The following is a 12201-nucleotide window of genomic DNA, read 5'->3' as shown; positions in this document are numbered from 1 at the left end:
TTGAGTTCCCGCACCTCGTGGCCGTGACGTCTTGGATTTTGATGGCGTCTTCTAGCGCCTACTAATTATATGTAACGGTACAGATTAACTACATTGTGTTCTAAAGGAACCAAATATTAAACATGACAAGTTTCGGGAGCCTTTACTCAGCCAACACAGCCCAAATGCGAAAACATACTTTGGAATACCTGACGTCACGCTGACGTACCGGCGCTGGGGTATCAGCGCGAAATTCAAATACTGATACTTGGACCTTCATTTTCTCATCTAATAATCAAACTATTATCTTGAAATGACTGCCTGCAGGGTTCTCAAACAATGCTTCATTAGTCTAAACTGATTTATTGTTTCGCTTTAGTATCCCTTTTAAGACAGATTGAGAAAATGAGTTGTTCACGGGAGCATCTCACTTTGCCTTGGCATGTCCAAACTTCATGTTAATTGTTACGTATCAGCAAAGCAGGCACAGTCCCCAAATTGTGGCTATGATAAGAAAGGTTTCGTGAAGTAGTGGCAGACCATTTCGTTGATGACCATTCTGTGTGGCAGCATTGCTACCACTGGAAAAAAAAAAGGAAAAGATCAACTGTACATTTCTCTTTATTCTGTATGTTCAAGTGGAGAAATGAGTGTAGAATCAGACTTACAAAGGCTTGTCCTAAAAAGATGTTTTCTCATTTATATATAAACTGTCATACAAAAATTTTACAAGATACAAGAAAAACAGGAATGAACGATCCTGCTGCACAACCTTGTATAAAGGGTGCGAAGACATGTGCTAAGGCAAGATTACACTGTCATAAGCCACACTGTCACATTCAATTAAAAAGAAAAAAAAAACAAAGAGAAAGAAAATCTCATTATATAAAGAAAAAAGAGAAACATATGTACAATGGACTAAGAAAAAAAAAACAGGGTTTCATGAAAGAAAAAGGTGACGATTTAGCGAGCACTTACAATGCACATTTTTCTTGATGGGAAAAATAATGAATGTGTAAATACATGAAACAAGCCAGTGAACAAATCAAACACCAGCAATGTATGAGAACTCAACGCAAGTTTCCTCCCATCATAGCAAATGTAAGGTCATGAGTTACATGATCTCATCAAACTCCACACAATTACGAAGATGAAAACATTCTTACAAATAACCCAGAGTCAGCAAGGCACCTGCACATTCTTTTGTTCCTGTTTGTTAGTAAAAAAAAAAGTAAGAGCTTCTTTCATGGTGCGTAAACGCAACAATTTCCTTATAACACACTATGCATTGCTTCCACAACAATACAAAATTGCATTCTAAAAACACAATCAGCTGCACTCATGTCTGCACTACACAAAACAGCATTGGACACATGGCAGGGGTAGTGGCGCTCCGTTTCAGTTCTGCATTTTATTGTCACTACCTTGCATAAAAATGGCACACTTTTCTTTAATGTCATACTCAGTGCAGCTTGCAACATAGCAATGCACGCGAAAAAAAAAGAAAGGAGAGAGAAATGATCTTGGGCAAGCCCATAAGGCAAGCAACAGCAGTACCGAGCTTGGACGGATGACTCTCCTGGTCCAAACAACCACATCCTACACTGCTTCATGCATGAAACAGACACGTTCCATCTTTGAGGTACTGGTGGAAATCAATGTCAACGCTATACACACATGCATCTCAGTGTTCGTACAACACAATAATGAAAAAAATTTTTAAGAAGCAACAAGGCAGAGCACTGCAATGGTTCATTCATACTTTGGAGCCAGGCATCTGCTGACCAATGTCATGACGTGATGTGATACCGTAGACCTGTGACAAATGGTTTGGAGAATGCCTGTAGCCAGCCATCGTTTGGAGGTGTGCCCGCGGAACAGTCTTGATCATCACTCCTACACTGCCACTGCCAAGAGCACTATGGGTGGGCAGCATTGTCTGTTGCATTGGGACCGTTTTGGCGTACACCATGCGATGCCCAGCCACGTGTGCGTGCCGTGGAAGTGAATTGGACTCTGTTGGACCCATGCCATTCCTTTCCTTTTGGGGCTTTGGAGGAACACCCTGGACAGTCTCGTACTCAAAGTAGTTTGATGACGGGCGTTCCGGGCGAGACCGATTGGACATTGGTGGTGGGGGTGCTGGCTGTGATGAACTGCTGCAGGTGGGATCTCGAGACTGTGAGGAGACCTGCTGCTGCTGCTGCTGCTGCTGCTGCGGCTGCTGCTGCTGCTTCTGCTGGAACTGCCGGAGGTGTAGCTGGATCTCGTTAAAGTTAACATAGTGGCTGTACTGGGTGGGGTCTACAAGTCCAACCCGGCTTCCTGGCCTGTGTCAGAAAATATTAAGGCAATGTGAATTTGTAAGCAACACAGCAGACTGGCAACTGCATGAACCACAAATGTATAGAATGCTGTCAACAAAGTAGTCAGCTGTCGTTACTGCTCTGCAAAGTGCTGGTGTCGCTGTGTGGTGGCTTTATAAAAGCGGTTGTATGCCAGTCTGACAGTAAGTCACAAAATAGATATCACAGAGGGTATGTTGCACACTGAGAGAACACACCAGATTTATAGTTTGCTGCTCAGAAAGCATGTGTGCGGACTTATGCAGAGCAACCACCCCGTTTTTTAACACCTGCACTTGGACATGCTGCATATATGATTCATGGGGCCACGGAGGATGCTTCATCCCACATACACTATATAAAGCTCCACAGCATATTCTGGGTGCTGCAATAACAAGGCCAGTGGTAGAACTATGCACCAACTGCAGCTGGCACAATACTGGTCACTGCTAATCTTAACAATTTACAAATGTTACAACTTTGATTCGAAGTATACATGATGCACTGCATTGATATCAAAGTAAAAGAAGAATTCCTTACCGTTCCATTTCCTTAAATATGTCAAAACTTTGTGACCTTGAGTGGACAACATCACTATCTCGTCTCTGCAGAAGGGGGAAAAAAGATAAAGGGAGGTTTGAGAACGGGAGGTTTCATTTCTTTGCAGCGAGACATAAAAGAGTAAGATTTGCACTAGGCACAAGAAAAAAGCAGGGCTGCAGCAAAGAAAGAAGAAGCATAAATTACTGATGCAGCATTAAAAAAAATAACAATGCAGAAAAAGAACAATGCACAAGGCTATAGCCTCCTACATACTTTCTGCGCCCCTACATCACTCCGGCAGCGTCGTTCCCCCTCCTCACCTGGCCTACTTGCATTTCATTCTTGGCTAACAGCGTCCTCTATAGCGGCACAATTAAAGCGCCTGCGAGCTGTGGCAGACATGTGGGAACGTGCAAAGGTAGTGTGCACACGTTGGTAGGTCTACCAAAATGTGACAACTGTTTGCCTGCATAAAACAGTGGCTGCTGTTTGCAAAGCAAAAAGCACTTACATCTGTGAAGTTGACTGCGGGCATATCCTTTCCAGAAAAAGTACAAATCAGCCTGTCCTAGCAAATTTGTTGTCGTGCTTTGAACTAAGCTAACTTTCTTTTATACAAAGAACTGCATTGGTTGAGACTTCATATCATCATGTGCCATGTCCTAAAACAAATTGAATCAGTGTGCTTTCTCATTCTGAGCATTTTCTTTAAACAGTCACAAGATTATAGGGCCGCATTTCATTGGGTAGTGGAAACCTTGTCAGCTGTATACTGCATATTGAGAGCTCAGACTGCTAAGTTATTCATGGCATTCGATCAGTGTCATGTCATCATGAATGCCAGATTGCAATTTTTGTTGTGTGGCTTCAGCAGAAATGGTGCTCAAGTGTTGCAATAGCGTGAGGTCTTCAAGTATTCAGGTCCGAATTATCACGAAAAGTCGTGCGAGACAGTTGTGACAAAGTTTTTTTTCACCATCTGCTAACTTTGTCCTGAAGGTAACAGATAAGAATAACATCGTCAAAATATCTACAGAAGGATGGTTCATAAGCTGTAACTGCAAATGTCGACAATATTTGATTTTGTGTTGCACTTTTCAAACTTCACATTGCTTTTTTACTTGGCCAGCATGTAATAGAGCTTCAAAATGGAAACGTGCAAGGACGTATCTTAGTACAGATGAGAGCACTCTCTTATGCTCGTCCAATTCTTGTACACATTTTTTGCGACAGACACAATTTGTGGAAGACTGTTTGTTCATGCCACTGCAGGTGTTACTGGCACTTAGATTCAGCAAGGCAATGGAAGCTGCACACACACACAAAAAAAAGGGGGGGGGGGGGCATCTCTAGCGGGAACTGCGCTATAGCATCTTCTTCTCCATTCTGGGCTAGCACCACTGATTGGCGACAAGCACTGTAACCAGGTGCGACGGCTGGCGCTCTGTGCTCTACATGCCGATGAGTGGGCTGAATGTATACAGGAGGCTATGACAAGGCATAACCCTTTGGTTGCGTGGTGTGTTCAAAGGTGCACTGAAACACTCCTTCAGAAACCTGAGCAACAATACTGAAATGAGCGCAATTCTATTCAGGGAATGCATTATCAAAGAAAGTTTTGAAGAGGACCAAATATATATGAATGAAGACATAATGAGTGCTGCATATTCCCTGCTGCGTATTCACAGTAGCATTATTTACAGGCCAGGAACCTTTCCTTAACATGTTAAAGAAGTGTTTCAGTGCCCCCTTCAGCATTCTGCACAAACATTCTTTATCATGGTTTCATAGTTTGTTGCATGCATGACATGAAAAGCATGCTTTTTTAAAGGCTTTTGCTGCAATCGAGCCTAACGCAGACACAAGGTGCTTGCACATGGTTCATGCAGACAGTGTAAAAGGTGAGTGCATTGCAGTGGTGTAATGATGATGATAGTGGTGGTGTTGAATGCAGTGATGATACCTGAAGACCACGCGATGTTCTCAGACTAAAAGATCGACCAAATGATGTGTTTCTGTGAGGACTGCAAACCTGCACAAACGAAAAGACCGAGCGATGCAGAAAAACTGCTGAGTGATTGCTCTAGAAGTCCTGGGCTTATCGTAAACTTTACTGCGCTGTTAAATTAAACAGGTAAATAGACATAAAGCTACCTTTTAAACTAGCTGGAGCAAAATTCCAGCAAGGTAATATTTGGTAATAATCACCTATAGGTAATAAAATACAGCATTTTTATAGAACTGTGACCCTTAATGCCACCAGTGTCTCTAAAGATAGTCCAAACGTAGCTTGACACATTCCACTTTACTGAGTTACAATTGTGCCTTCAGGAGTATGTATATTACATAGACAATATGTTTTCAATGCTCCAAAAAGGCGGCAGGAACCTTGCCTTGAACACAAGCTCATCATTAACCCAACATTTTGCCTATTACACCAAGATAACAATTTGAGGAAATTCAACAGCCACTTTGATGCTTGCAAGACTATTCTTTGTCATTCAATTGAACTTCTAGTTAGCAGAAGTGCTCTTTGTTTGCCACCACATAACTAATAAAGGGGTACTGAGATTATATTTTTGACTATTCATTGTTTGGTGTTAAATTAATGTCCTAGAAGCTCTAACCTTAGAAAAATAGTGACATGCCACAGAGCACCGTCAATAATTTAATAAAACAGCAATTTCTCAGCCAGTCTCGGTTTCATATCCAAGGATATTGTGTCGTGGCATCATCACACAGTATGTGGGAGCAGGACATGGCGATGTTTTGACACACGCTCCGGCTTGCCCAGCCATACAGTGTACTTTTACATCGGCCCTCACAATGAATAGCAGTGCATGAAGTGAGCGAGCAAGCCGGATTGAGTGTCAAAACGTTGCAATGTCTTGCTTTCACCATACAGTGCTGTGATGTCACGGCAGAGTATCCTCCTGGAAATGATATCAAAACTGGCTAAGAAAAGCTGTTTTAATAAATTATTAACGGTGCTCTGTGGCATGCCACTGTCCTTTCTAGGATTTAGTGGTCTAGGACTTTAATTTAACAAAAGAAATTAATAGTAAAAAAATCATACTTAATATACCTAAAAAGTTGTGATCATTTGGATTGTCTGCAGTATCTGGAAATCTTGATCAAGGGCAGCACATTGCATTCTGAGTGGAGGGCACCAGTTCCCACCATACATACAAACTGTGCGGACTCCGGGGCATGAGTCCCTAAGTGGCAATCAGCAGGCACACACCTATGCCCAAGTCTATGCATACCGGGAGTCACGAGAGCGACGTGCCTAGCAGTTCCACCCTGATCTGATACCATTAACCTACACCCACATCCTACAACGCTACCGGCTTTCACAAAGAACACTACAGCCACCTCATAATGCTCTGACATGAGAGGAAGCTGTAATATGGCGGAAACTCCAAACAAACACATATCCACACTTGAGTCTCTACCATGCCATACAACCTGCGCTGTATTCCTATAAATGCCCACACTGCAATCAATGCGCAACACTTTATTGCATGGTATGGGCTTATGCAAGCACACGAAACCTCGCACCCGTAACACACCCTACCATACAACAATGGGAGGCAGCGCAGTCCAGCTCCGACTCAACAGATCAGCTCAACCTGGTCAACCGAACGAGAAGGGTAGCTAAGGTCGCTGGACTCCTGGACTGAGGGGACTGCCCACTCCAGAGCGGAGCAGCATCCTATGCTTGTTTGTCCCTTTGCATAAAGTTTATTCTTTCTCTCTTTTTGCAACATCTGCACTTAGTTCTGCATCCAAGATTAAAAAACAAAACAAATGAGCCCATGATTGGTTCATACTTATGACTTTGTGAACTGATTATATATGTGAGATGGCAAAGATCCTGTTTAACTACGTATGTTAACAGCAGCCTAATTGGTGTTCTTATAAGATCTTTGACAAGCACAAACATTAAGACCCGTATGAAGGGATACCAGAAATCATGCTCTTTTTAAATTACAATATTTGCGGGTGCATAAATTTCATCTTTGTATAAGATGCATCTCCTGCTTTCAAAGACTTCTGAAGACAAAAATTGGTATATTATATGCACCAATTTTAACTCGGTGGGCATGATGAATTATACACGCTTATACACTCATCTCAACATCCATTTTAGTTTTTTAGTTTTTTTTAGTTTTTACTCACCCATTTTAGGGCACTAAACTTTCGTAAACAAAATTATGAGCTGTCAGTTCTAGCAAAAGGACCGGAACCAACGCTCTTAGGCACAGGAAATCAACATTTACTGCATGTCGCTTGAAGCCACCGAATGCGTCATCCTCTGACAAACTGTCAAAAACCTTGGCAACTTCAGTAGGAAGCATCGCTGGGCTACCGCTGTTGTCATCTGAATAAACATTACGTGACGATGTAAGCATCTTGAAGCATATCACTGGTGTTGCCTCTGTGGTGTGGCGTGCTCGGGACAAACACACAAACAACTACATGACGTCTGAGCACATGCATATAAAAGTGAAATGGTAACCGGAAGCCAGAAGCACTGCGACTGCTACTGGACGGCTGAGATAAAGCTAAAGCTTCCCGCACAGAAGACTTGATAATGATCATAACCAAGAGGCCCTCTATTTTAATGGGTATATGTTGCATGCTACAGGGCAACAATGAAATATTGGGGTCTATTTTTCTTATTTATTCGTCAGTTTCGTGGGTTTAATGTTTATTTCATGTAAAAATAAACTATAACAGCAAATCACAACGGCACCTATATCCCGGAGGTCACAATGGCAGCCTTTACTGCGGCCGCCTCACTGCCTACAAAGCGAGCCCTAGAAGCTGACATCTGTCGCCACGGCCGCTACGTTGGTAAAGCAAAATTCTAATTTCTTTCAGAATGCTGCTGGGCATGGTTTCTTGAAAAAGCACACTTTAGCCATACCAAAGTGCATGGATCTTGCTTATGCAAGATGCACTGATCAAAATTTTGGAGGGAAAACGTGTCTCATACACCAGAAAATATGGTACACACTGAAACATATACATTATGCGTCAACTAGATACACTAGCTGTGAATCTATTGGATTAGTCGTCTGAAACACTTTCCAGGTGGTCGCACGTTAAAGAACCCCAGGTGGTCAAAATTTTCGGAGTCCTCCACTACGGCGTGCCTCATAATCAGAAAGTGGTTTTGGCACGTAAAACCCCAAATATTATTATTATTTCCAGGTGGTCAGCACAAAGCAAGCCTAAATTGTCAACAAAGCACCTGCATACACAATAGAGGGTTTTAGTTTAGAGGATGCAAACGGCTTGCGTACGCAAGAACTAGGGGCGACGGTACTGCACATGTGCAGACCGCTACGTCTACTTGCGTCCATGGGTTGTTGGGGCAGCCAAAAACATCGCTGCCCCTAAGCGGGGTGTTGGGGCGGGGAAGTAAACAGGAGTGGCCTGCATGGTGCATCCACCTGGTGGCGCAAAGCTCAAACAGACAAAAACAGTAACCAAGTCTATTGTACTTCACTGCTGGTGAAAATTTTCGGCACTGGCGTAATTGTGTTGCTGCCAAAAATTTACACCCACAGCAAAGTAAAATACACTTGGTTACTGCAATATTAGCTGTTTTTGACCGCCTGCATTTACCCGAATACCGGACATGTTAAACCTCTCTATTAACTGCTTTTAATAAAAACAGTTTAATGTGCTTTACTTCACATGCTTGATCTTGAATTTTAAGAAATGATAACGCAGCAACGATCAGACATTGATGGCGCTGCGAACGCATGCGAGCTCACTACGGCTTGTGTTTGGGGCCGCTAACCTATAACGTGTTTCTGTTTGCGTATGCAAACGCGCCCAAGCGCTAGGGGCCTCAACGCCTTGTGTCCCCTAAACTAAAACTCTCTAATGACCACTTATGCAGTGATGTTCTTACAACTTGAAGCTGGAAGCCAGTGACTTATCATATCTCAATTAATTAGTGAATCAATGAAAGGAACTTCTATTTCTTGATGTGAAACAGAGGGGTATTGAACGAGCATTTGCAGGGGAGTATTTTCACAACTCTAATGTACACTTTCATGTTTCTTTTTCTAGAAAAATTTAGTAAAAATGATATGCATGCTATAATTGAGCAAGAAATAAAGCACACTGATGGCAAATGTTGCCACTGCCCTCACAAAGTGGCGAATAATTTTTTTTGCGTGCATGTGTGCCTCCTGGCGTGTGCAGATAGCGATAGCTGCATTAGTCGCATGGAGAACGGCAGCCACCACGTGTCTCATGCATGTTGCAACTCTCGCATTTCACCGGGCGCATTTGATTTCTTGTATTCATATTATTCTTTCCACATTTCAACACTAGCAATGCCCTGGTGCGAGAACATTCTACCAACATGGAAGCCATGGCTGCGAAGTCATGCGGTGCTTTCTATGATGGTAAAGTTGAAGGGAAAGAGACCTCCATTCATGAAAAAAATGTCTATGTGTTCCCCATCACCAATGAAAAGCGAAATACACAGTGCGGATTTGGCGTTTCTGTGTTTTCTGTGCATGACTTATGCAAGCAGACAAAACGAATGGCTCAACCATTTTGATGGGTGTGCATTGCGATCGGGTGCATGAGATCGTGCAAATGTGCATGTAGGTGTCGCTGTCACCATATTTGCACGAGATTATGTAAATATGGCATTCTATATAACACTTGCCAAACGAGAATTTATGAGAAGGCACGGCTAAACGCAGCTGACGGCATTGTGAGAATACCTTGGGGATATAAAAGTTGTCCAACTCTTGTGTTCCGTTATGCCTGGGATGAATTCTCAGATCGCACAATAAAAATATACCACAATGCCTCCGAAGCAAAGTGCCTCCTAACCGCTGCTGCCCTTGACCTGTTGTGCTTTCTTCTGATGGTGCTTAAACACAGAGGAACAGCATTAAGAACTGTTAGGGTCTGATGATGTGCGCAGGAGAAGTATAGCACTCAGCAGGATTTAAATTATTTTGCTTTTCATTAAGGTTGACATGGACATGAAAATGAGAATGCAGACATGAAGGAAAGTGCTGCTGATCTATTCTGTCAAACGTAATCACTTCTGACTAGCATCGTGCCTGTGATGCATTTTAGAGCGTTATCACTTACCACACTGTGACCGTTAGCCAGTGGTTTGTTACAGTATACACAGCTTGTATACATTACAGATTGTATGCGCTTCTGAGTGTAACATGTCCTTTCTACAGCCTGTAAAAGTACAAAACAGAAAGAGTCTACAAGTGATCGTTGTGAAGCGTTAGTATTTACTACAATATCATATCAAGAACTGTGTTTGAAATACAAAAATCAGCAAAGCTGTCTTATAAGTTGCCACAGTCAGAGCACCAGCTTAGTATTTTGTGGCAGTGCTTGAAGTTGGAACAACTGATGACTGTTTGCAACCACTGCTAACAAACCTGCCAAATCTTATCAGAAGCATTGCATGCAGTGCCTTGTTGCTAGTGTGTCGATCTTGCCTTAGACAGCCATACACATGTTTTGTTGACACAAACAGATAATGAACATTGCTCAAATAAAGATGAATATAAGTGCCAAACAAGTGTCATTACCAGAGTATGAAAGTGATTACTGCTTTTCCTTGAATATGATTAATTGTAGAGTTTAACATTCTGAAACTGTGCAGTAGGTTATGAATAGAAGTTTACGTGTGATGATCGCACCATGAACTTGTCGCAGCGATATGTCGTGTCCCAAGTCTAGCTAATGATGATCGCACTTACTATCTGTCAAATGCTACGCGAACGGCTCTTCAAGACATACCAAGCGGTCTGCACGCAGCCAACATTCTTAAGCAGATGCCCCATTTATTCACTTGAAAAAAGGGGGTACCAGCGAAACACAAAGGCTGGTACCCCTTTGTTCAAGTTCATCATGCACCAACTGGCCCAAGAGCTAATGCACCCCATTTATTCCTTTTATCACTTTCCGCCACTTCCATGAAAAAAAAAAAAACTACAACCAAACTTGTCTTGGCTTTATTGTTTGTAGGCTTCATAATGGTTTTGGTCCACAACAACATAAAAGGTGCCTTTCGATTCTTCTCGTCTGCACTTGTGGGCACGCAACAAATCGCGAGCGGCAACGATAGTGGCCACATTTACACTGATACATTAGAAGTGTACCCTATCCATACACCGACGCTTGTAACGCAGCTAAGATATTCGCCCACCCTTAGCGGAAACATGTCGTATTAGGATACCAGTGAAGACAAATGCTGCAGTTTCAGCAGCATGCTCGCCATGTGTTTCTATGTCACTGGCAGCTAAGCGCGCCCATCTCTGTTTCTGTCCCCTCAAAGTGGACATGGCTACATTATTGTCGCAAACTTGCCGGTATTAACGACATTATTCATTACTGATACGGAAGGACCTGTTTCAATGCACTTAATGTACTCACAAGAAGAAAAATAATCGCGTTCGGCGCGTTCGGCTTGCTCCGCCAGCCGCCATATTTTTTTTGGTGTACCGCACTGACAGCAGCAGCCGCCTGCTTGTTGACCCGATGTCATCCCGCAGCAAACGCGGGATGAAAAAAGAAAATGTTTCTTTTCGCGGGAAATTTAACCTGCATAATGATTGCACCCCTGAATTTGCGTCAATCTTTTTGACAAAGAAGTGCGATCATTATGCGAGTAAATGCGGCAAGTACACTGACATACTTAAGCGGTGGGGATGGCAGAATCACGAGCGATGCTGAGTTCATGAGGGACACCGTAATCGAGAGCTCTAGATTCATTTTCGACCACCTGGGTCCTTTACCCTTTCTTGAATGTAGGCACTCAACTATTTTGGGGGAAGAAAGGACAAAAAGTTGCATGCAAATGTGAGCCCCCCTTTATCATTTTCTTCATATGTGCTGCCAGTGTTTGGACCATGTTGTGACAAACAATTTTATGTAGTATGACATTCAAAATGATTTTGCAGTGTTTAACTATGAGCTCTTCAGTTTTTATTTTTTTATGTATGACACTTCTTGCCCAGCCTGTGCAACACATTACATGCTGTGAATTTAAGCACTCCTTCCATTTTGGTTTTCAAAGATGAAAATAAAGGAAGAAAAGTAGATCCGATAGATCAGCGGGTGCCTAGATCCAAGAAATAGTGATAAACGTGTACTAATGCAACCAGGTCTGCGAAGAGTTGATTCTAACGTACAATGAATGAGGTGTTATCACTGACACATGGAGCTTATCTTTCAAAGGCATGCTTTAGGTATGTGCTATCTCAGGTTGCATTCTTTAGATACCAGGGAAACAACAGCTCTTGGTCCTATTGCTGCACCTATT

The 12201-nt window shown here is 42.6% G+C and overlaps 1 protein-coding gene across 11 annotated transcripts in view; it reads right to left on the bottom strand.

Moving 5' to 3' along the window:
- Window positions 1-582: 582 nt before the first annotated feature.
- baz (par-3 family cell polarity regulator) overlaps window positions 583-12201 on the bottom strand; it is a 248899-nt gene continuing 237280 nt past the window's right edge. For 7 of the 11 annotated variants that reach the window (XM_070531901.1, XM_070531906.1, XM_070531902.1 and 4 more), the window contains 4 exons: window positions 10005-10103; window positions 4831-4899; window positions 2865-2929; window positions 583-2309 (listed from right to left, as the gene is read on the bottom strand). In XM_070531901.1, coding sequence (XP_070388002.1) covers window positions 1736-2309; window positions 2865-2929; window positions 4831-4899; window positions 10005-10103 — 807 coding nt within the window. In that variant the 3' untranslated portion in view covers window positions 583-1735. The remainder of the gene's footprint in view (window positions 2310-2864; window positions 2930-4830; window positions 4900-10004; window positions 10104-12201) is intronic. The other 4 variants (XM_065431624.2, XM_065431630.2, XM_065431629.2 and 1 more) reach the window with 2 other exon arrangements.

This window comes from Dermacentor albipictus, chromosome 1 (assembly GCF_038994185.2).
Source record: "Dermacentor albipictus isolate Rhodes 1998 colony chromosome 1, USDA_Dalb.pri_finalv2, whole genome shotgun sequence".
Taxonomy (NCBI): Eukaryota; Metazoa; Arthropoda; class Arachnida; order Ixodida; family Ixodidae; genus Dermacentor; species Dermacentor albipictus.
Note: the sequence above shows the minus strand (reverse complement) of the source record. Positions and strands in the feature narration are given on the sequence as shown.